Genomic DNA, 23370 nt, shown 5'->3' on the forward strand with positions numbered 1-23370 from the left:
ACCGGTCGGTCAAAAATAATTATATTTGTTAGTTAAATACATAAAAAAAAAAAATATATATATATATATATATATATTACCAACTATATTGTGTAGTTTTCCCTAATAACAAAGCTAAGTCAATGAAAACTTTAGCACGGCCTCTTTTCTTCAGTAGACGGGCTTATTGGACACAAAAACATCTGGGCCCATTTATTCGGTGGTTTGGGCTCCGAAATCTCTAAGTAAGGCCCATATGGTATGGAATTAACTAAAAAGAAAAAGTTCAAAATTTGAATCTCCGCTCCAACGGTCACCTTTTCAAGTATATATATGCCCCTCACCTTTCTCATCCCTCTCATTCAGAAAACGCCCAAAAGTAGTACCTAGGCCAATCTTCAATCATTTCCAGTGACAATTCCAATGGATTTCCTCAGCCTCACAAGGAGAGAGCTTCAAGTTCTTTGTAAGAAGAACAAAATCCCAGCTAACATCACGAATGTCGCCATGGCTGATGCGCTCGCTTCTCTCGACACTGTAAGTATTTTAATCGAACATCGAAAATTAACATCACATCTGCGCTTGTGCTTAGTGGATTTTGATGAGTTCGTCTAAAATTAGTGAAAATGAAGATAATTAGGGTTGCAAATTGCTTTTCGCATTGACAGCGAAAATAATGTTGTTTATTTTCAATTTAATTATTGAGCTTTAATATTTAAGATGTATTGAGCAGAACCGACGCAGACGATTCATATAGCTGACAAATAAAATTAGGATTGAGGACCTTAGTTAGATCCATTGATATTTGACCTATATAAATTAAACCTGTTGCCAGCGGGTATTTCGTGTGCATTGATCTTTGATATTTTTGTTGGAAACTCTGTATATAGATTCTGCTTTTTACGATTAATCATGCATGAAGGTTAAAAGTTCTTTTTTCCATTCCATTTATTGACTTGTCATCTCTGATTTAATGTAGAAACTGTTTTCTATAGCTGTTATTGCAGAGATTAAGTACACCTGCAGTGTTTTTTTTACACTATCAATGATTTTTAAACGTGTAATAGCCAATTTTACGAGACTACCAATTGGAGTAGTACTTATCAAGAGATTTAACTATAATTACCTTATAAATAACCTGGTTATGTAAATATTTTTTTACACTGTCTGTTCATAAAAATTAAACTCATATTGCATATATGTCATTTTGATATAGTCTGTTAAGGATTATTTGCCAACTGCATTAGCGTCAAAACTACTTTTACTAAAATTTGCAAGATTTTCTTCTTCAAACATCAGTTATCCTACATCTGCTTATAACTATTTGCACAATTTTATATTAATGTTTTGCTTCCGGAGGAGAATTGAGCTTCATGCTTATGTGCAGGTCGATGGTATTGAGGAGTTCCTGAGTCCATGTGAATCCGAAACTGCAAACTCTTCATCCATGGCGTCTCCTGAAAAGTCGGAAAAAGTATCAGCGAGTGTACCTCGTACCTTGACTATGACACGCGGGAGAGCAAGAGGAACGACGGCCAAAGCCGTCAATGAAGCAAAGATTGAGATGGTTGAGACTCCTGCCTTGCCAACTACCAGAAGAAGAAGGGCTGCAGCAACTTCAGTTCGTTCAAAATTGGAAAGCTCGATGAAAGAATGTGAATCAGATGAGCACATTGGTGATCAGATTATGATGGAAAAGAAAGAGGTTTCGAAGACACCAGCAGCTGTGCATTCTAGCCGAAGAAGGGAAGTGAAGGCAAAGAGTTCAGTCAGCCAAGTGTATAGCACCCGTCGATCAACTAGGTTAGCTGGGAAAACTAGCTCTGAATCAATCACACAAGAGAACGAAAAATCGGGAACCATTACATATGATGCGTATTCGGAAGACGATGATGAAAATTCGGAGGTGGACTCTAAGCAGCATTCTAGTCATGAGAACGAAGATTTAGACAGAAATGGTAATATCTGAAACAATAAATTTCTTTTTCCCTTTTGTGATATACTTTGTTAAGATGCTGTTTTCTCTGAGTTCTGACTGCAGCCTTTCCACAGGTATTGATTTGAAAGAGGCAGAAGAGAGTTTGGATGTCAATAAAGATTCGGAGATTTTATCAGTTCAAGATTCAAATGTCTTGGTAGAAAATGTAATGGAAGTGGAAGTTGGTGTTCAAGAAGTAAGTGCCGGTAGCCTTGCAGTTGATGTCTTGAACGAAGAAGCAGAAAAGGACTTGGAGGTAGAAGTATCTTATCACAGCAACAACGGTATGTGTTATTCTCAGGGTATTACCATGACTTTCCATGCTTAAAATAGTTTTGGTTCTCTGGGGATATTGATATGTGATAAGTTCAGTTGCCTTCTTAGTACAAAAGAATGATGAGAATCAGTTTATCTGTTCATCCATGTATTCCTTTATAACAATTACTCGATTCACTTCACTGTTGTATATACTTCTCATACTTCCGTTAGTCCCAACCAAGTACTCCTTGCTTTGCTGCCATTAAGGGAAATTAATTGTTGTAGGGCTTGAAGAAGTATATGCAAAAGAAGATAATGTACTTGAAAACGGGATACAAATGGTTTCTGTCGAAGAGGAATCTGGGGGTCTGCATTCTAAAATGACGGACGTTGAGCTCCTTGAAGATAGCGGTAGGGCTAAAGTAGTTATTTGTACTTCTCTTGTGACCTATTACATTTTTGTTAGACAGTTATCATCTTCATTTAGCACTTTATGACCCGATATCTCAATTTTGCAGTTGTTGATGCATTCAACTCTGAGAATGAGAATCAAATTGAGGCCATGAACGAAGTGAACGGAAACAAACAAATAGAAGGATCTGCTGCAAAGGAAGTGAATGATGGAGAGGCAGAAACAAAAGATGAAGATATTCAGAACAAAATCCAGGACTTGGGTCATGATGCAAAGACTAGGCTAGATTTCCCTGACGTGGCCTTGTCCAAGCAGTTGACCCAAGAAAATCAGCCCCACTGGGACGAAATCTTTGATTTTGAGGAGGATAATGTTGCAGAGGAAAACCATGATGATGAGATATATGAATGTGAAGTGGATAACGGAACAGAATCTAATTCTGATGATTCAGGAGAAGGAGAATTGATGGGACAGAAGAAAGAGAAGGGGGAGACAAATGTTAGTGGAAGTCTTCAGTGTTCGAAAGATGTTTCAGAAGCTAATGTAGAACTTCCTGGAGACGAACTGATGGACAAATCTGAAGTTGACGATGATGAGGCTAATGTGGATAATACTGCTGTTGCTCCTCTTTTCCCCTTGGTTTCTCTTGTTCTCAATGCCAAATCAACGGGAGAAGTTGAAAGTTTTAATGCAGAAACTAACTTGAATTCTCTTGATATTGATTTGTCCGGGCAGTTAAACCGTGAGATGGAGGCTAAGGCGAGTGAAGGTCTTCATCTTCTGCAAGATGTTTCAGAAGCTAACATAGAATTTGCTGGAGAAGAACCCATAAAAGAATTTGAAGTTGATGATGCACAGACTGATGTGGATCCTGCTGCTCATCCCCCAGTGGCTTCACCTATACCTAATACTGCCTCAAAATCTGTCTCCACTTTGATACTGGAACCAGTGTATAATCTGTCTGCCTCGTCAACAATGAACGCGGTTCTCATCACTGAGACAAGCTGTTTGACACCAGTTAAGATATCTTCAAGTAAGACACCTATGAAGAAATCCATGAGCAAAGCATCAGCAGCGGCAAAAGTGGCTCAGATCCATGATGACAAGGAGAATATAGATAACAGTGGCAGAAAAGTCGTTCAGACAAAAGAGAAGTCGAAGAAAAACAAAAGCAATGCTGGCAATAACAGTAAGCAATCTTTGCAAGATTTAAGCTTGAGGCAGCTTACAAAAATGTTGAAGGAGATGCATATTTCAAAAGATCCTAAAATAATGGATAGCACTAACACTAAGGTGAGAGAAATCCCTGCTTCATTCTTTTATTTTCTTGAATCAGTCATACTTTTTCAGGTAGCCATTAAATGTTAAGAGAGTTATTCTAAAGTGTTTTTCATTCGCAGGTAGCAAGTTCAAGACCAGCTTTGCAGACACTTCCAGAAAACCGCTGAAACTGAGAAATGAGGCTTACAAGGCAAACCATTTTGCCATAGATTACATGAACTTGAGAGTGGAATGATATAATAGCCTTGCAAAACCTTCTTGGTTTGCCCATCAGAGATGTATCAAAATTGTGATCGCTCTTATTTATGCTTCCTTTTAGTTTATGAAAACTTATGAAGTTTCTTCTATAATGATCCACTTGATAGTAATTCTCTCTAGTTTGTCAATTAAGCTAGGTCTATTTCTGGAATAGTTGTGATCAACTTGCCTCACCAACAGCTTCTTGTTGGACATAGTAAATTGATGAAACTGAATAACCTAAATGTACTAACTGAACAGAAACATCAAACATGATCCCCACGAGAGGGATCTTTCATCTAGCATATTCCATATATTGGTAAAGGTGCTACAATTTTCTCAACTTGCCTCACCAACAGCTTCTTGTTGGACATAGTAAATTGGTGAAACTGAATAACCTAAATGTACCAACTGAACAGAAACATCAAACATGATCCCCACGAGAGGGATCTTTTGGGAAGAAAGGAAGAGGAAAAGCCAAAGGTTGTTTGGATCAATTTTTATGGTTTTATAGTCTTCGTTCGTGGGAGATCACTATTCATTCATTCTTCTAAGTATTGCAATGACATCTTAAGATTCTTCTTTTGTTGGTTTAGATTTTGTTGCACTTGATTGTTTGATGTGCTCCAGAGTGTCAAATAAACAATATGAAATTTGGAAAATTAGTCATTCCATCGGCAAAATTCGTGGTGAGTACAAGTTCTTTTTTTCCATGAAATTTAGGAGTTTCAATCTCTCTATATTTTAGAGGGCTTATCAAATCATATCTTGGCCGTGTTAGTTGTTTCAACTTATCTATCTTCATTGTGTAATTCCCTGAAATCATTCTCATCATCTTCAAAATATTACTCCTAAAGGGGATAGAATGGGTAGAGGTTATGTTTGGGAAGAAAGGAAGAGGAAAAACCAAAGGTTGTTTGGATCAATTTTCATGGTTTTGTAGTCTTCATTCGTGGGAGATCACTATTCATTCCTCTTAGTATTTGTCACGACCTAAAATCACATCCGTCGTGATGGCGCCTATCTCAATACTAGGCAAGCCGACAATCTCAATAAACTCCCATATCTTTTATGTTTAAAAACAAAATAATTAAATTCAGCGGAAGAAAATTCTCAAATACATATATAAACACTCCCAAAACCCGGTGTCACTAAGTACATGAACATCTATTATGAATACAAGTCTGGAAAAATACGGTCTATAATGGTCGGAGACCCATTACAGTAAACAAAGAGATAGGGAAGGAGAGACAAGATCTGCGAAACACGGCAGCTACCTCAGAATCTCCGGAAAACCAACTGCGTGCAAGAATCAACACCTGTTATGTCCGGGAACACCTGGATATGCACATGAAGTGCAGGGTGTAGTATGAGTACAACCAACTCAGCAAGTAACAATAATAAATGAGGAACTGAAGATAGTGATGAGGTACACAGTTATAGTTCACTTTCAGTAATTCCAGCAAAGAATAGACATGCTTTCAATTCCAGCAGTTTAAGTCAAATCAATTCTATACAGTTCAAGTTCATGTATTCCGGATATAAAATCTTTTAGAAAATTTCACAACAATGACAAATAGCAACTAAGTGCAACAACAAATGAAAAACAAGTACAGTCTCTCTAGACAACCATCACTCACTGGGCTCCCAACCCTCAGCACTCACACGCAATGGGTACCCACGCTCACTGGGGGTGTACAAACTCCGGAGGGGCTCCTACAGCCCAAGCGTTGTAATCCGCACGGACAACTCACGTGCTATAATATCCTGCACGGACAGCTCACGTGCTATAATATCCATACCTCACCGACAGGCCCTTGGCCTCACTCAGTCATCAACCTCTCTAGTCTCTCGGGCTCTCGGAAATCACAAAGATTAGCCCAAACAAAGATAACATAGTGTACCAACAAAAATCAAGAAAGACTGAGGTATGATACGCAAGTAAAATCATGACTGAGTACAAGACAATAATTAGCAAATAATTCAACAAGTACGCGACCTCTGCGGGTCCCAACAGTACTATCACATAGCCTAAGCAAGATTTCTAACATGATCTACAGTCAAATTTCTTCAACACATAGAGAGCATATAGCTAACAACAAGTTAATCAACTTTCCAGTTTCACGGGACGGACCAAGTCACAATCCCCTCGGTGCACGCCCACACGCCTGTCACCTAGCATGTGCGTCACCTCCAAAACAATCACATGATACAAAATCTGGGGTTTCATACCCTCAGGACCAGATTTATAACTGTTACTTACCTCAAACCGTGAAATTCTTATTCCGCTAAGCCTTTGCCTCGTGAAATGGCCTCCAAACACCTCGAATCTAGCCACAAATAATTCGATTCAGTCAATAAAATTTATTGAAATTAATTCCATAAGAAAATGCTAATTTTTCATAAAAATCCGAAATTTAGCTAAAAAATTGCCCTTGGTGCCCACGTCTCAGAACCCGACAAAAGTTATAAAATCAGGAAGCCCATTCAACCACGAGTCTAACCATACTAATTTTACCGAAATCCGACCTCAACTCGACCTCCAAATCTTCAAATCTTATTTTCAAATCCCTAAGTTCAAATCCCCGATTTATACCTCAAAAACATGTAATCTAGTCGAATTATTCGATGATAATTCAATATTATGAAGTAGAAATGATCACAAGTGACTTACCTCAAGATTTCCCGTGAAAACCTCGCTCAAAATCGCCCAACCCGAGCTTGAAATGCCCAAAAATGGCAAAAGCTCGGAACCCCTATGTGTTTTGTACTGCCCAGGGGTTTCCGCTTCTGCGGGATTTTGTGCGCATTTGCGGACACGCTTCTACGAGGAGTTGTCCGCTTCTGCGAAGCTGCCTCACCAAGCGCCCTTGCGTTTCTGCGATCAAACGCCCGCAGGTGCGGGGACGCTTCTGCGGCTACCTGCCGCTTCTGCGATTGAAGCCCCAGTCACGCCTGGACGCATCTGCGATAGAAGGCTCGCTTCTGCGAGCTCGCACCTGCGATGGAAGTTCCGCAGGTGCGATTACATCAGATGGCAGAAACCTTCAGATTTTCTTCCAAGTCCAAATTCTATCTTTTAACCCTACGAAACTCACCCAAGTTCCCCTAGGACCTCAACCAAACATATCATTAAGTCCCAAAATATCATACGAACTTAGTCGAACCTTCAAATTACCTCAAACAACGCTAAAACCATGAATCATACCCCAATTCAAGTCTAATGAACTTTGAAATTTCAAGTTTCCACAAACGACGCCGAAACTTATCAAATCACGTCCGATTGACCTCAAATTTTGCACACAAGTCATAAATTATATAACGGACTTATTAAAATTTTCAGAATCGGATTTCGACCCCGATATCAAAAAGTCAATCCCCCCCCCGGGTAAAACTTTCCAAAAATTCGACTTTCGCCATTTTAAGTCTAATTCCACTATGGACCTCCAAATAATTTTTCGGATACGCTCCTAAGTCCAAAATCACCATACGAAGCTATTAAAATTATCAGAATTCGAATCCGATGTCGTTTATATATAAGTCCACATCCGGTCAACTTTTCTAACTTAAGTTTTAAATTATAAGATTAAGTGTCTCATTTCACTCCGAATTCCTTCCGGACCCGAACCAACTAATCCGGTAAGTCATAAAACAACTGTAAAGTATAAATTGAGGAGTAAATGGGAGAACGGGATTATAATACTCAAAACGACCGGCTGGGTCGTTACAGTATTGCAATGACATCTTGAGATTCTTCTTTTGTTGGTTTAGATTTTGTTGCACTTGATTGTTTGATGTGCTCCAGAGTGTCAAATAAACAATATGGAATTTGAAAAATTTGTCATTCCATCGGCAAAATTCGTGGTGAGTACAAGTTCTTTTTTTCCATGAAATTTAGGAGTTTCAATCTCTCTATATTTTAGTGGGCTTATCAAATCATATCTTGGCCATGTTAGTTGTTTCGACTTATCTATCTTCATCGTGTAATTCCCTGAAATCATTCTTATCATTTTCAAAATATTACTCCTAAAGGGGATAGAATGGATAGAGGTTACGTTTGGGAAGAAAGGAAGAGGAAAAGCCAAAGGTTGTTTGGATCAATTTTCATAGTTTTGTAGTCTTCGTTCGTGGGATATCACTATTCATTCCTCTTAGTATTGCAATGACATCTTGAGATTCTTCTTTTGTTGGTTTAGATTTTGTTGCACTTGATTGATTGATGTGCTCCAGAGTGTCGAATAAACAATATGAAAATTGAAAAATTAGTCATTCCATCGGCAAAATTCGTGGTGAGTACAAGTTCTTTTTTCCATGAAATTTAGGAGTTTCAATCTCTCTATATTTTATAGGGCTTATCAAATCATATCTTGGCTGTATTAGTTGTTTCAACTTATCTATCTTCATCGTGTAATTTTTTGAAATCATTCTCATCATCTTCAAAATATTACTCCTAAAGAGGATAGAATGGGTAGAGGTTACGTTTGGGAAGAAAGGAAGAGGAAAAAACAAAAGTTGTTTGGATCAATTTTCATGGTTTTGTAGTCTTCGTTCGTGAGAGATCACTATTCATTCCTCTTAGTATTGCAATGACATCTTGAGATTCTTCTTTTGTTGGTTTAGATTTTGTTGCACTTGATTGTTTAATGTGCTCCAGAGTGTCAAATAAACAATATGGAATTTGGAAAATTAGTCATTCCATCGGCAAAATTCGTGGTGAGTACAAGTTCTTTTTTTCCATGAAATTTAGGAGTTTCAATCTCTCTATATTTTAGAGGGCTTATCAAATCATATCTTGGCCGTGTTAGTTGTTTCAACTTATCTATCTTCATTGTGTAATTTCCTAAAATCATTCTCATCATCTTCAAAATATTACTCCTAAAGGGGATAGAATGGGTAGAGGTTACGTTTGGGAAGAAAGGAAGAGGAAAAACCAAAGGTTGTTTGGATCAATTTTTATGGTTTTGTAGTCTTCGTTCGTGAGATATCACTATTCATTCTTCTTAGTATTGCAATGACATCTTGAGATTCTTCTTTTGTTGGTTTAGATTTTGTTGCACTTAATTGTTTGATGTGCTCCAGAGTGTCAAATAAACAATATGGAATTTGGAAAATTAGTCATTCCATCGGCAAAATTCGTGGTGTGTACAAGTTCTTTTTTTCCATGAAATTTAGCAGTTTCAATCTCTCTATATTTTAGAGGGCTTATAAAATCATATCTTGGCCGTGTTAGTTGTTTTAACTTATTTATCTTCATCGTGTAATTCCCTGAAATCATTCTCATCATCTTCAAAATATTACTCCTAAAGGGGATAGAATGGGTAGAGGTTACGTTTGGGAAGAAAGGAAGAGGAAAAGCCAAAGGTTGTTTGGATCAATTTTCGTGGTTTTGTAGTCTTCGTTCGTGGGAGCTCACTATTCATTCCTCTTAGTATTGCAATGACATCTTGAGATTCTTCTTTTGTTGGTTTAGATTTTATTGCACTTGATTGTTTGATGTGCTCGAGAGTGTCAAATAAACAATACGGAATTTGAAAAATTAGTCATTTCATCGGCAAAATTTGTGGTGAGTACAAGTTCTTTTTTTCCATGAAATTTAGGAGTTTCAATAGCTCTATATTTTAGAAGGCTTATCAAATCATATCTTGGCCGTGTTAGTTATTTCAACTCATCTATCTTCATTGTGTAATTCCCTGAAATCATTCTCATCATCTTCAATTAATCTAAACTTTTGAGGTAATGACTTAGACCGTTAAATCTTCTTGCCGGTTAACAAGTCTTCTCAGGGGATACTTTCAAATTCGAAGCTCTTAAGCCTTTCTTTCTCAATATCGTCGAAGTAACTATCAAAGTTAAGGTTATTTTAACAGGTTCTTAGAATCTAGCTGGGTTCATCAATGAATTTATCTTCTACGTGCAATAGAGCATTAATTTGTTGTGCTGAAGAAGATGTTCATAGCATATTTTCTATTCTTCCTGTTAGAACTCAAGTCCCATTAGTTTTCAACGCAAAGAATCTTTGTATATCACTACTAATATTGTTTAACATTAACGTGATCATTCAAGCTAGGGGTGTCGATAGATATTTAAAAACCGACTAAACCGACCGAACCGTACCGTACCGTACCAAACCGATTTTTAGGTTTTTTTAATAAAATTGTAGGTTTTTACATAAATCTACAACGGTACCGATAATTAGGGTAGTTTTTTTATTTTACAAAAATAAACCGAAAACTTACCGAACCTACCATATCGAATAAATTTACATGTGAAAAATATATCTATACATTAAATTTTAAAATAATAAATTATTAAATTTTTCCTTGGGTGTTGGAATTATGAAAACAGTTACAAGCCACAAATAATTAAACTCAAAATTCTAATTCCCAAACCTATTATGCTACTCCTAATTTCCAACATATTCACTAGTAAGATACAAGATATTCTAGCGATTATGAGTAGCAAACTATAATATGTTGAGTAAGTTCCTTTCATATGATTTAGATTAATCTTTTTGAATATTAATCTTCTATAAACTTTATTCTTGAGTCCCAACTTGGTTAATATATATATATATATATATATATAGAGAGAGAGAGAGAGAGAGAGAGTATTTGCTTAATTTCTTTTACGTTGTTGTAGAATAGTTGATGGATCTGGATTTATAATCTGGTCACCTTTCATGTTTTCTTAATTTATCACTCTTTAAACAGTAAAAATGTTTAGAGAGTTTGGCTAAGTCATATACAAGTACGTATTTTATTGTATTCTACTTCTAATAGTCAGTGGTGTATGCAGGATTTTTCATAAGTGGTGTCCTAATTGAAGAAATGAACAAATAAATAACTTATTTTAGTTGTAAGCGGTGTCATTTTCTATATTTATCCCTAATATTTTTATTTTTATTATACATAACTAGTAAAAAATTTCGACGAAGCGTGTCCCGTGACACCGCATAGGACAAGGTGTATATGCTCATCCTAATAGTGACTTTTATATGGCATTAAAAAAATACCGAAAATTAACTGAACCGTACCGATCCCGAAGAGTAACCGACATGATTGGGACGGTTTCGAAAAGTCTAAGTTTGGTTATACATAATAAAATAACCGAAGAATTGATATGGTACAAAATTTATAAAATAACCGATCGAACCGAACCATTAACACCCCTAATTGAAGCACATAATATTTCAGTTCTCTTTCAAATAAATAATGGATTGTTCTTCAATCAATTGTTTCTCTTTATTTAAGAAAACATTGACATACTGTTCATTTCTATTCGTGGGGAAGGTATTTGTTATTTCTCAAATATCTAATTCCGTAGTTTTCTGTAATTGGTACTTTCTATCACCCAAAAAAAAAAAAAAATAGCAAACATGAAATGGTTAATTTCATAAGCAGTTTTCCATCAAGATTTTTGAGAAGATAAACAATCTTCCTATCAATAATTTATTGGATAAAAGATTTTAAAAATAATTCAGATTTTAACATAGTTAATTACAAAAGTGCAAGATTTTGAAAATAAAAGTTTAATTAAAAGGTGCAGCGTACCCTTTTCTTTAAGATCTATTTGCAGTCCTCTTTCACTAAAATGACAAATTAGTAAACAAACTCAATTTTCCAAGAATGCCAACAAAACATTTCTCCAAATTTTGATAAATAAAGTATGACTTCATAGTTTCAATTTGATTTTTATTAAGGTTGACATCTTTGGTTTCATGTACTTTTATGATGAGTATTGTTTGTTATGAAAAATTAAAATATTAATATATATTTTTACGAGTATGTGATGACTATGCAAGTGAAAGATAAACCAATATCAGCAAAATAAATTGCTTAAAAGGGGAATTAAATCATTACGGATTTGCTAATAACACAATAAAAAAATAAAAAAAAGAGATTAAGAAAGAGGAGAACTGACAATTACAAAGTTAATAGGTTAATTAACTTTTTGAAACTCGAAAAATATTTTACGTAATAGTTGAATTGCTCCTAAATATTAATAAAAATTTAAAGCGAAAAGCTTACATAAGTAGGAAAAACTGATGGATAACATCACACACTAGCTGATGGGGGGATTTGATTCCTTTTTCCTTTTTTTTTTTCTTCACACAAATGACAAATACAATGTACAAATACGGATACTTTCGATCATGTGCATTCATAGTGTTGGCTTGTACTTATATAACATGTTCTCTCACATAGATAACTGTATATTATATTTTCAAAAGCAATATCAATAGTCACAATAAGAATTTCATTCATGACTTGTATTTGTATAATGTATTTTTTCGTGCCGATAATTATATGTTATATTTTCAAAAGCGATATAAATGTCCACAACAAGACAGTTGATCATGACAAATTAATTGAAACGTTGTGATAGAACATACACTAAGAACATTCTTTATAATCATACCAACTACAAAGTCAAAGTTAATTTTATTTACATTATACCTACCAAAGTGAATGTGCTGAACAACTAATCATTATATATTCAATTATCAAAAAAGTTTTTCTCGAATTTTTTACACGCTTGATCCTTTTTTAACTATTATTTAAAAAAATAATATTATTTATTGTTTATTCCATAAAGAGCACTTTTTTTTTCACTATTAGCATATTATAAAAATTAAGCTCGATATTTAATAAGTTAACTAACTCACTAATTACATGAAATACTTTTTTTGTCCATCTCTATTCTCCCTTTCCAACATTCATCTTCTTCACTCCATTTTGGACAATCTGATGCATATGTGAATGCCACCTAAATTCAAGATATATTGATTTATACGTCTTTTATACTTTATATATCAAGTATCACTTTAATTCAAAATGTATTTTTATGTATATAATTTTTGTATATTTATTTGTAAAGTGTCATCTTATTTTAAGATGTATTTTTAATGTATATTTTAAATATATTTTATTTGTCAAGTGCCATTTTAATTCAGGATGTATTTTTTTATATATATTTTTTTTGTATATTTATATGCCATCTTAATTAAATTTAAGATATATATGTGTATGTATATTTCACATGTCTAAGTGTCATCTTAATTGAAGATATATTTTTATGTATATTTTTTATATATTTTATATGGGTTAATTCAATATATTTTTTTTATATATACGTTTTGTATATATTAACATATATTATTATCGAAGTAAAATTTTTATATTAAGAAAGGAAGAAAGAAGGAAGAGAAAAACTTAAGAAAGATAATTAAAAAGAAACGAATTGAACAAATTTAGAAAATATATTGGTTTCGGCAGAAAACAAAAGTAAGAAGATGAAGAAAAAGAAGGAAAGCTAATAGATAAAGAGAAAAAAATGCATGATTTTTTTACAAAGAATTATTGACTTTCCATTCAAATTAATTATGTTTACAGATTAATAATTAGTATTCCTATTTTAATGGAACTGTGTGCTACAAATATAAATATTTTTCTGCCACAATTGTAATATTAAGTTTTATACTAAGAATTTGTTATATTTCTTTTAAACTATAACAGTTATGTAAAGTTTCCTTTTTCTAAGTCTAATTTTACGAGCATTAATTATTATTTAAGCATTTATCCGGTTCATATTCTTGAAGTCAGCAGGTCTCAGTCTTTAATAGTAAAAATTATTGTACTATATTAACTTTTTGGAAGTACGTAGCGGTCTAATTTCTTTAGCAATAATTATGGAGATAATTTTGTAATTGGTGTTGTAAAGACCGATTGGTCTGAATTGGCCCACGTACATGCATTTGCACCTGACAATACCAGCAAAAATTTAACAAAATGAATAGTAGATTTTCATCATATCGTAGTTCTAGAATCAAAGTAGAGAGTATTAGTGTATTACATTTACACCTCAAAATGAAATGACTACAGAAAAAGATGGCAATTGAATTTTTATTTTTTATTTTCCATCTAGTCAGAGCTAGAAGCCTCTTCCATTGCGATTGGCAGAAGTAAAAATGGTGAGTATAGCCATGGGAGTAAATCCTACGCCAACTCCACTTGCCAAGAAGAACGCTATCACATGCCAATTTCGTTCGAAAATACATGTAACTAAAATATGGAGAATGAATGCAATGGGAATGTGTGTATGATCTCTGATTTTTATGCAATTTTTAAAAACAGATTGCAAGTTCTGCTTTTGCCCTATGATGTTTACACGTTTTACAAAATAAGGGAGACTATTTAGTGAAATAGATTGGTCCAACATTTGCTATTTTTTTCTAGGATTATTGGATCTTATTATCCTAGTTCTAAGCAATTAAAGTGACCCACTAATAGTATACTGTATTTTATAAGTAAAACAGAGATTTTTTACCCAGCAGTCAAACTTAATGTTTCTTATATCTTTAGCTTTACAACCAACTATATTATTCGAAAGCTGATCAGATTTATTCTCTTAGGGTCGTATGGTACGCAGGATAAGATGGAATTGAGTATATTATATTTGGTTGGCGGTATAAATTTATTCCGGAATAAATTTATACCGTCAATCAAACATAATATAAACTTTATCCCAAAATTTATCCCACCTTATCCCGCATAGCAAATGATTCCTAAGACTGTAACTTCCGTAAAATGAAAGCATAGTAGAAATAGGCGTCTGTGTGTATAAAGTTAATGTGAAAGTCTTTAAATCGTTTTATACATTTTGGTGTTTACATAATTACTACACTAGTAAAATTTGTAATTAATATTTGGGCAAGTTATATTTGGCCGGTCGGTCAAAAGTAACTATATTTGCTGGTCAAATATACAAAAAATATATATTTTTCCGACTATTATTTTGGGAGCGGATATTTTTTTTATATCTTACAAGTGAAGGAAAACTTTGGAGCAACGGTAAAGTTGTTTTCGTGTGACTATAGATTACGAGTTCGAGCCTTAGAAGCACATCACACCCCTTGAGGTGTGGCCCTTCCACAGACGTTGCGTGAATACTGGTAAAAACGGCGTGTGGTAGCCACTAAATAAGGTGGTGTTTATTTTTTATCCACCAATTCTAATGTTGAGCAAAAATAGCTACTACTCTATTAAAATTAATATGAAAAGATATTTTTACCCTTTCTTCTATTTCTTTTATTCCCAAACCCTTCCTTTATACGCTTCTCTCATTTAAGTTCAGAGCCAAAATTCATAGGCAAAATTTTGCTCCCTCAATATCGTTCATGCATGCAACTCTCTTCTCTCAATTGAAGTTCAGAGCCAAAATTTCGTTCCCTCAATATCGTTCCTGCCCAGCCCACAACAATTCTCTGCGTATACTTTGTCCAACTTAATCTCTTCTCCTTTGTCATCTTCTCTGCAGCGAACCAGCGTACTGGTACATTTTCGATTTTGCTTTTATGCATTTTTCTTTTTGTATATCTCTAATCGTGATCAATGCTGTATTTGTCATCAAGTATGTGTGACATGTCCAAAATAATGATTATAACTTGATTCGCTGAGGAATAAGGTGCAGATTTTTGTGAGAAAGTTATTGAGAACCTTTTGGTATTGAAATATGTTTGTGGTTCAATCAATATACTGATTATGTAAGGACATTTCAGAAAAATAGTCCTAAGAATTTGTAAACTAACTGTGTTTAGAAATTTTAGTTAACTGTGCTTCTATTAAAGATGCATCTAATTAGATCCTGGATTTTAGCTTTTTAGTTTAAATATTAAGGACATTTCAGAAAAATAGTCCTACGAATTTGTAAGCTAATTTTAGTTAATTGTGCTTCTATTAAAGATGCATCTAATTAAGTCCTGGATTTTAGTTTTTTAGTTTAAATATTAAGGACATTTTAGAAAAATAGTCCTAAGAATTTGTAAGCTAATTTTAGTTAATTGTGCTTCTATTAAAGATGCATCTAATTAGGTCCTGGATTTTAGTTTTTTAGTTTAAATATTAAGGACATTTCAGAAAAATAGTCCTAAGAATTTGTAAGCTAAGTTTAATTAATTGTGCTTCTATTAAAGATGCATCTAATTAGGTCCTGGATTTTAGTTTTTTAGTTTAAATATTAAGGACATTTCAAAAAAATAGTCCTAAGAATTTGTAAGCTAATTTTAGTTAATTGTTCTTCTATTAAAGATGCATCTAATTAGGTCCTGGATTTTAGTTTTTTAGTTTAAATATTAAGGACATTTTAGAAAAATAGTCCTAATGTTTACGTTCTATTTCCTTCTTTGTAGTGTACTAATGGAAGGAGATCGTATTTTCGAGTTTGATGATTGGCGTAATTCGATAAGCTATTGGAAAGGAGATTTTCAGTATAAGGAAACAATAAAAAGTTTCTTGTCGAACATGCAATGGAAGAAGTTGAGGGATAGTGTTTTCGAAAACTTTTTTCGATTACAAGATGTAAAGTTCTGTGGTAGACTTATTCATTGTGTGTTGCTTTCAGAAATTATAAACAATGACTCGCATTCAATGACATTCAAGGTTTTTGATCATGAAGTGAAGTTTACACGTGAAGCGTTCCAGATAATTACTGGGTTGAAATGTTCTTCTTCAGTGGACTTCAAAGTTTTACGTGAAAGAGAGAATAGGCTTTCGAAAGTCTACTTCCTTGGAAAGGATAGAATCGAGTTAGGTGATTTGTGGCATTTTATTACTAGTCACCCATATGGTACAACTGCATCATTTGTAGGCAGCCATGACGATGCGGTGAAGTTGGCAACAATCTATTTTATTGAATCTGTGTTGATGGGGAAGCACAAGAATCGGAATGTATCTGAGCGGGTAATGAAAATCGTAGGTGACGATGAACTCTGCTCTTCTTTCAATTAGGGCTTTCTTTATTATGAAAAGTTACTAAAATAATTGAAGAGCTGCTTGAAACCCAAACAAAATACTTCAGACAATGAGAATGAGAATGAGAAAGAGAAAGAGAAAGATAAAGAGAAGGACAGTTATACTATATTTGGCTTCCCTTTCGCCTTCTGTGTTTGGATTATGGAAGTATTCTCAATTTTTCAGGAAAAACAATTTGTGAACTTTAGAGAATGTGGGTTCCCCCGAATGCTATGTTATTCAGATATGAAATCTCCACATTATGACACCCTATGTAAAAAGTACTTCCATAATGAAAAGGTAAGTTAACAGGATTACTAGCTATTTTTTTGTTTATGTGTTTTAGTTATGAATATTTACGTTTTTTTATCTTATATAATAGTTGGATCAGTTGCTCGAGATGGTACCATTTCTTTCTTCTGAAGTAGATGCGGAGCCCATTAGTGTGCATGTGCCATTGTCTCAAGATCAAAGTTCAATGCCTTCAACACAATTTGATGAAGTCTTGCTTAAGGAAATTGTTAACGTAGGTTTTCTGTCTTTGAATACCATTAGTTTTTTTTTGCTTATTTTTTCTTAAGAGACTTTTTTGTTTTTATGGTTTTTGATTCAGAGATTATCGGAGAAGTTCAAAAAGGATATGGAGGTAGAATGTACTAGAATACATCAAAAAATAGCTTTATTAGAAAAAAAGGATTCAAAATGACATCAAAGTAATATCCTTAATTTCTGTGCTTGTAACTCTAAGTTAAGGACACCATGTCCTTAATTTTTGAGCTTGTAACTCTCAGTTTAGGACTTCCTATTCTTAACTTTTGAACTTGTAACTCTAAGTTCAGGACTACATGTCCTTAACTTTTTAACTTGTAACTCTAAGTTCAGGACTACATGTCCTTATTTTTTGATCTTGAAACTCTAAGTTAAGGACTACATGTCCTTAATTTCTGTGCTTGTAACTCTAAGTTAAGGACCAAGTGTCCTTAATTTATGAGCTTGTAACTTGAAGTTTAGGACTACCTGTCCTTAACTTTTTAACTTATAACTCTAAGTTCAGGACTACATGTCCTTAACTTTTTAACTTGTAACTCTAAGTTCAGGACTACATGTCCTTAATTTCTGTGCTTGTAACTTTAAGTTAAAGACCAAGTGTCCTTAATTTGTGAGCTTGTAACTTGAAGTTTAGGACTACCTGTCCTTAACTTCTTAACTTGTAACTCTAAGTTCAGGACTACATATCCTTAACTTTTTAACTTGTAGCTCTAAGTTCAGGATTACATGTCCTTAACTTTTTAGCTTGTAACTCTAAGTTCAGGACTACCTGTCCTTAACTTTTTAACTTGTAACTCTAAGTTCAGGACTACATGTCCTTAACTTTATAACTTGTAACTCTAAGTTCAGGACTACGTGTCCTTATTTTTTTAAGTTGGAACTCTAAGTTCAGGACTACCTATCCTTAATTTCTGTGCTTGTAACTTGAAGTTTAGGACTATTTGTCCTAACTTTTTAACTTGTAACTCTAAGTTCAGGACTACATGTCCTTAATTTCTGTGCTTGTAACTCTAAGTTAAGGACCAAGTGTCCTTAATTTGTGAGCTTGTAACTTGAAGTTTAGGACTACTTGTCCTTAACTTTTTAACTTGTAACTCTAAGTTCATGACTACATGTCCTTAACTTTTTAACTTGTAGCTCTAAGTTCAGGACTACATGTCCTTAACTTTTTAACTTGTAACTCTAAGTTCAGGAATACATGTCCTTAACTTTTTAACTTGTAACTCTAAGTTCAGGACTACACGTCCTTAACTTTATAACTTGTAACTCTAAGTTCAGGACTACATGTCCTTATTTTTTTAAGTTGAAACTCTAAGTTCAGGACTACCTGTCCTTAATTTCTGTGCTTGTAACTTGAAGTTTAGGACTATTTGTCCTTAACTTATTAACTTGTAACTCTAAGTTCAGGACTATATGTCCTTAATTTATGTTCTTGTAACTCTAAGTTAAGGAACACTTGTCCTTAATTTGTGAGCTTGTACCTCTATTCTAAGGACCAATGTTCGTAAATTATAAGCCGCTAACATTCTGATTCTTATTTTAAATACTATCTCACAGGCTTTAAAGAAAAACCTAGGATCAAAGATTGATACTTTATTGAAGCTTCTTGACAAACCTCATGAAAGGACCTTAGAGAGAGAACCTAGTGTTCCAATTAGCAAAGATGCAGTTGATGATCAATGTGATAATATATATGTGCATGTAGAAGATCATTATGAAAGCGATTATAGAGATGCGCATCTAGAAGATGAAACTGATAGTGGCATCGATATTGGGAAAGGTTAGATACAGTTTTTGAATTTGGTATCATTGAAATTTATATTCAATAGCATAATACATATAAACTTTTTTGTGATTACAAATGTGTATAGAATCTTTTGATAGAGTGCAAGTTCAAGATGGAATGGAATGTCAAGACCAGAAAAATCCAAAAGAGACAAGTGTAACAGACATAATTTGTAAATCTAGAGTGCAATCTCAGGATTTAGAAAATTCATTGGGAACAAGTATAAGTGAGATTGTATGCAAATGTGTTAAAAAAATATATGATCTATCTACACCTCTCTCACTTAAAGAGAAATTTGGAAATCAAAATGATGTCAATCAAGGTTAGATGGAATTTTCATGACATGTTGAATGTTAGTTTTAGTAAACTATTAGTAACAAGTATTAATTGTAAATGTTACAGAATCTTTTAAAACTGCAAGGAAAGAAGATGGAGTGGACTATCAAGATGATGAAATTTCAAAAGAGGGAAGTGGAGGACAATCTCAAGATATAGAAAATACCCAAGGAACAAGCATAAGTGAGATTGTTTGCAAATGTATAGAAGGAACATATGATATCTCTACACCTCTCTCTCTTACAGATAATATTGGAAGCCAAACAAATGCTAGTCAAGATAATGATTTAACTGGCATGACCTTGACAGTTGCAAAAAGTTACACGGAGTTTTTTTCATCTTATACATGTTTGTTTTAATCAAAGATTAGTAACAAGTACTAATTATGTAAGCTTTTGTAAATATTTTGCAGAATCTTGTGAACTTGCAATCGAAGAACATGGAGAACAGTTGCAAGATAAAGAAAATGCAATCAATATGTCAGCTCCATTGTCTGTTAAAGAAACACAAGAAGGCAACGTGGCCAACACAGGTATTGATTGTGTCCTTAATGTTGTATTCATAATTCAAATTGTCAGGACATTTCAAAAATTATGTCCTTAGTTTTTGTCTCTTCATTTGACAATTTGTTATAGAATTGACGAGTTGCAGCAAACTAATGTATATGTAGTGTTGCTTGCAGAGCAAAACAAATATGAAGCTGTTAACCAATATACTAGAAAAAGGAAGAGAGATAGTATTGGTTTTGATGGTCCATCATTTGCTATTCTTACTCCTACTCCTCCGACTACACAAATGAGCATTGATGAGGGCTTGTCTATGGAGGTTGAAGGAAATGTTGAAGAAGAGCTTGGTCGAGGGAAAAGGAATAAGAATCTTAGTTGGCAATTGAAATCTCCTTTTGAACAGAAAAGAAAAAGAAGAAGATCGATGGCGTACAATGAAAATACTCCTAAGTATACAGGCTGGATAAAATCAAAATATACTCATACATGTATTTTTCATTATGCCAAAGATGATGAAAACTTATTGAAGAAATTCATTGGGTGGTTGGGCAAGGAGAAAAGGAAAGGTCGCAAAAAAGTGTAAGCCCTTAAATGTATTCATTATTTCTTAATTGCTTACATTTATGTCTTGAACTTGTAATTTTAAATTCAAGACTAAGTGTATTGAGCTTCTAACTCTAACTTCATGACTAAATATCCTAAATTTTTGAGCTTGTAACTCTAAGTTAAGGATTAAGTATCCTTAACTTTTGAGATTGTATGTCTAAGTTCATGACTAAGTGTCCTTAACTTTTTAACTTGTAACTGTAAGTAAAGGACTACCTATCCTTAATTTTTGAATTTGCAACTCTAACTTCAGGTACAATTGTCCTTAATTTTTGAACTTTCACTCTAAGTTCAAGACCAATTATCCTTAACTTATGAGCTTGTTACTCTAAGTTTAGGACTTTAATTTATGAGCTTGTAAGTCTAAGTTCAGGACCAAGTGTCCTTAACTTTTGAACTTGTAACTGTAAGTTAAGGACTACATGTCCTTAATTTTTGAATTTGCAACTCTAACTTCAGGATCAATTGTCCTTAATTTTTGAACTTTCACTCTAAGTTCAGGACCAATTGTCCTTAACTTATGAGCTTGTTACTCTAAGTTCATGACTAATTGTCCTTTAATTTATGAGCTAGTAAGTCTAAGTTCAGGACCAAGTGTCCTTAACTTTTGAACTTGTAACTGTAAGTTAAGGACATCCTGTCCTTAATTTTTGAATTTGCAACTCTAACTTCAGGACCAAGTGTCCTTAATTTTTGCACTTCTACTCTAAGTTCAGGATCAAATGTCCTTAACTTATGAGTTTGTTACTCTAAGTTCAGAACTTTAATTTATGAGCTTGTAAGTCCAAGTTCAGGACCAAGTGTCTTTAACTTTTGAACTTGTAACTGTAAGTTTAGGACTACCTGTCCTTAAATTTTGAATTTGCAACTCTAACTTCAGGACCAAGTGTCCTAAACTTATGACCTTGTTACTATAAGTTCAGGACCAAGTATCCTTAATTAGGAATTGAGGACTAACTTATAAACTTTCTAACTTTGATATTTTCAAAATTTTCAGGAGACAAACTGATATATATGCTGAGGATAATGGTGTGAGAAAGAATCCATATAAATTGTACCATCAAAAAATCAGTAGAAAAATGTTCTTCCTTGAGCTTGCAGATAGTAGCTTTGTACTTGATGATAAGGTTTGATAATTCACAAGGCATTTATTTTCTTTCTTCTTAATTTATTATTTTTTAATTATTTATGACTGATGGATATTTTTTCTTTTTTTGCCTTTTTATGAAGCACATTGACATTGCCCTGTATTATTTGAGAAAGAAGGAATGCTACCACCCTTGCGCCCATCCTTTTCGTTGCATAACTACAGATATACTTTTTGATAACTATATGCTAATTGTGTATAAGGATTTCAATGAAGATGCTTCAGATTTATTTTGGTGTGATGATAATCAGTTGGTTCTCACACCATATGTGTGGGGTGACAATCGTAGATGTGGAATTGCTTGGACAGCGGTTGACAAAATCTTTTTTCCATGTCGGCTTCCTTCAGAAGATAATGATGTTGTGACACATTTTCTTTTGGGGGTATTAGACTTGAATAAGAGAAAGATTGATATGTACGATTCCATATATAGTGAGCCATATGAGCAAGGAATGAAACACATTGAAATGTATGCACGCATGATCCTCCACTTGCTAAAGTTCTCACAGTTTGAGAAAAATCATAAGTCTTTTGGAAATGCATTCAACAAATTTGATATTCAGTGGCAAAGATCACCATACCAAACTGGATCGTACGTGTTGTCATTTGCTATATAATTTATATGTACTTTAGATTTATTTTATTAAAGATATTATTTAATTGACTTCATATTTTTCTTAGGACTGATTGTGGTGCATTCCTAATCAAGTATGTGGAGTTGTTGATGATGAAAAAGGATGTGGAGAAATTCCAACCTGAGGACATATCAAACTTCAGAAAAGAACTTGCAGCAAATCTTTGGGCACATGGAGAGTGGAAAAGAAATTATGGTTATGATACACCACCAGAAAATGTCAGTGATAACTATGATAGTGAAAATAAAACTTCTTGCCCAAAGGAGCTGTAGTGTAGTTGTAAAGAAAGTCAGCTGTAGTGAAATTGGTATAAAATTATTGTAAAGAATCCATATGAATTCTGAAATATCTTGTAAATTGTCATAAGGCACTTTATTTTGTTTGCATAGCATAATGTTTTGGTCACAGCTAAGCTAAATTATAGTTTCAGTAGTAATATGAAGGCATCGTGTTATTAATTTCTTTCTTTCTGTTAACTATTGATTTGTCCATTTTTTCACAGTTTTAAAGGGCCAATCTTTGATTAAATTGTCTTGAAGTTTTTAGAAATTCAAAGCAACACATATTGATTGTTGTAGAACTTCAGAATCTGTTAACTACATCCTTATTTGTTGAAGGATGAAAATAATATTCAAGACATATTTTTTTAAATGTGCTAAACTTCTGGAATATAGACAATAAACTGAGATTTTCATAAGTTAAGGACATTTTAGAAATTTATGTCCTATATATTAGATTCATACTTCAAATGTTCAGGACGTTTCAAAAAATTATGTCCTGAACTTTACTTGTACCAATCTCATTTTAAAAATAAGATGTAGCAAGCTGTGTTTAGCAAGCTGCAGATGTCAAGTTTTATAACTACTGATTTG

General features: G+C 33.6%; 2 protein-coding genes across 2 annotated transcripts; both read left to right on the forward strand.

Moving 5' to 3' along the window:
- Positions 1-339: 339 nt before the first annotated feature.
- On the forward strand, positions 340-4276 carry LOC104102942 (uncharacterized). The gene is made up of 6 exons (XM_009610794.4): positions 340-516; positions 1367-1937; positions 2032-2241; positions 2501-2626; positions 2734-3920; positions 4028-4276. Exons 1-6 carry the CDS (start codon positions 403-405, stop codon positions 4073-4075), a joined length of 2256 nt encoding a protein of 751 aa, XP_009609089.1. The 5' UTR covers positions 340-402; the 3' UTR covers positions 4076-4276.
- Positions 4277-22048: 17772 nt separating this feature from the next.
- LOC138908201 (uncharacterized) lies at positions 22049-22770 on the forward strand. The gene is made up of 2 exons (XM_070198849.1): positions 22049-22455; positions 22545-22770. Exons 1-2 carry the CDS (start codon positions 22049-22051, stop codon positions 22768-22770), a joined length of 633 nt encoding a protein of 210 aa, XP_070054950.1.
- The last annotated feature ends 600 nt before the right edge of the window (positions 22771-23370 follow it).

The sequence above is a fragment of the Nicotiana tomentosiformis genome, chromosome 3, assembly GCF_000390325.3.
Source record: "Nicotiana tomentosiformis chromosome 3, ASM39032v3, whole genome shotgun sequence".
NCBI classification, from domain to species: Eukaryota; Viridiplantae; Streptophyta; class Magnoliopsida; order Solanales; family Solanaceae; genus Nicotiana; species Nicotiana tomentosiformis.

Excerpts from the sequence above, each read along its gene's own strand:
- LOC104102942 (XM_009610794.4), top strand. The coding sequence starts at position 403 with ATGGATTTCCTCAGCCTCACAAGGAGAGAGCTTCAAGTTCTTTGTAAG. Across the intron at positions 517-1,366 it reads CGCTCGCTTCTCTCGACACT|GTCGATGGTATTGAGGAGTT; the intron begins GTAAGTATTTTA and ends GCTTATGTGCAG. Across the intron at positions 2,627-2,733 it reads TGAGCTCCTTGAAGATAGCG|TTGTTGATGCATTCAACTCT; the intron begins GTAGGGCTAAAG and ends TCAATTTTGCAG.
- LOC138908201 (XM_070198849.1), top strand. The coding sequence starts at position 22,049 with ATGCTAATTGTGTATAAGGATTTCAATGAAGATGCTTCAGATTTATTT. Across the intron at positions 22,456-22,544 it reads TCACCATACCAAACTGGATC|GACTGATTGTGGTGCATTCC; the intron begins GTACGTGTTGTC and ends TATTTTTCTTAG.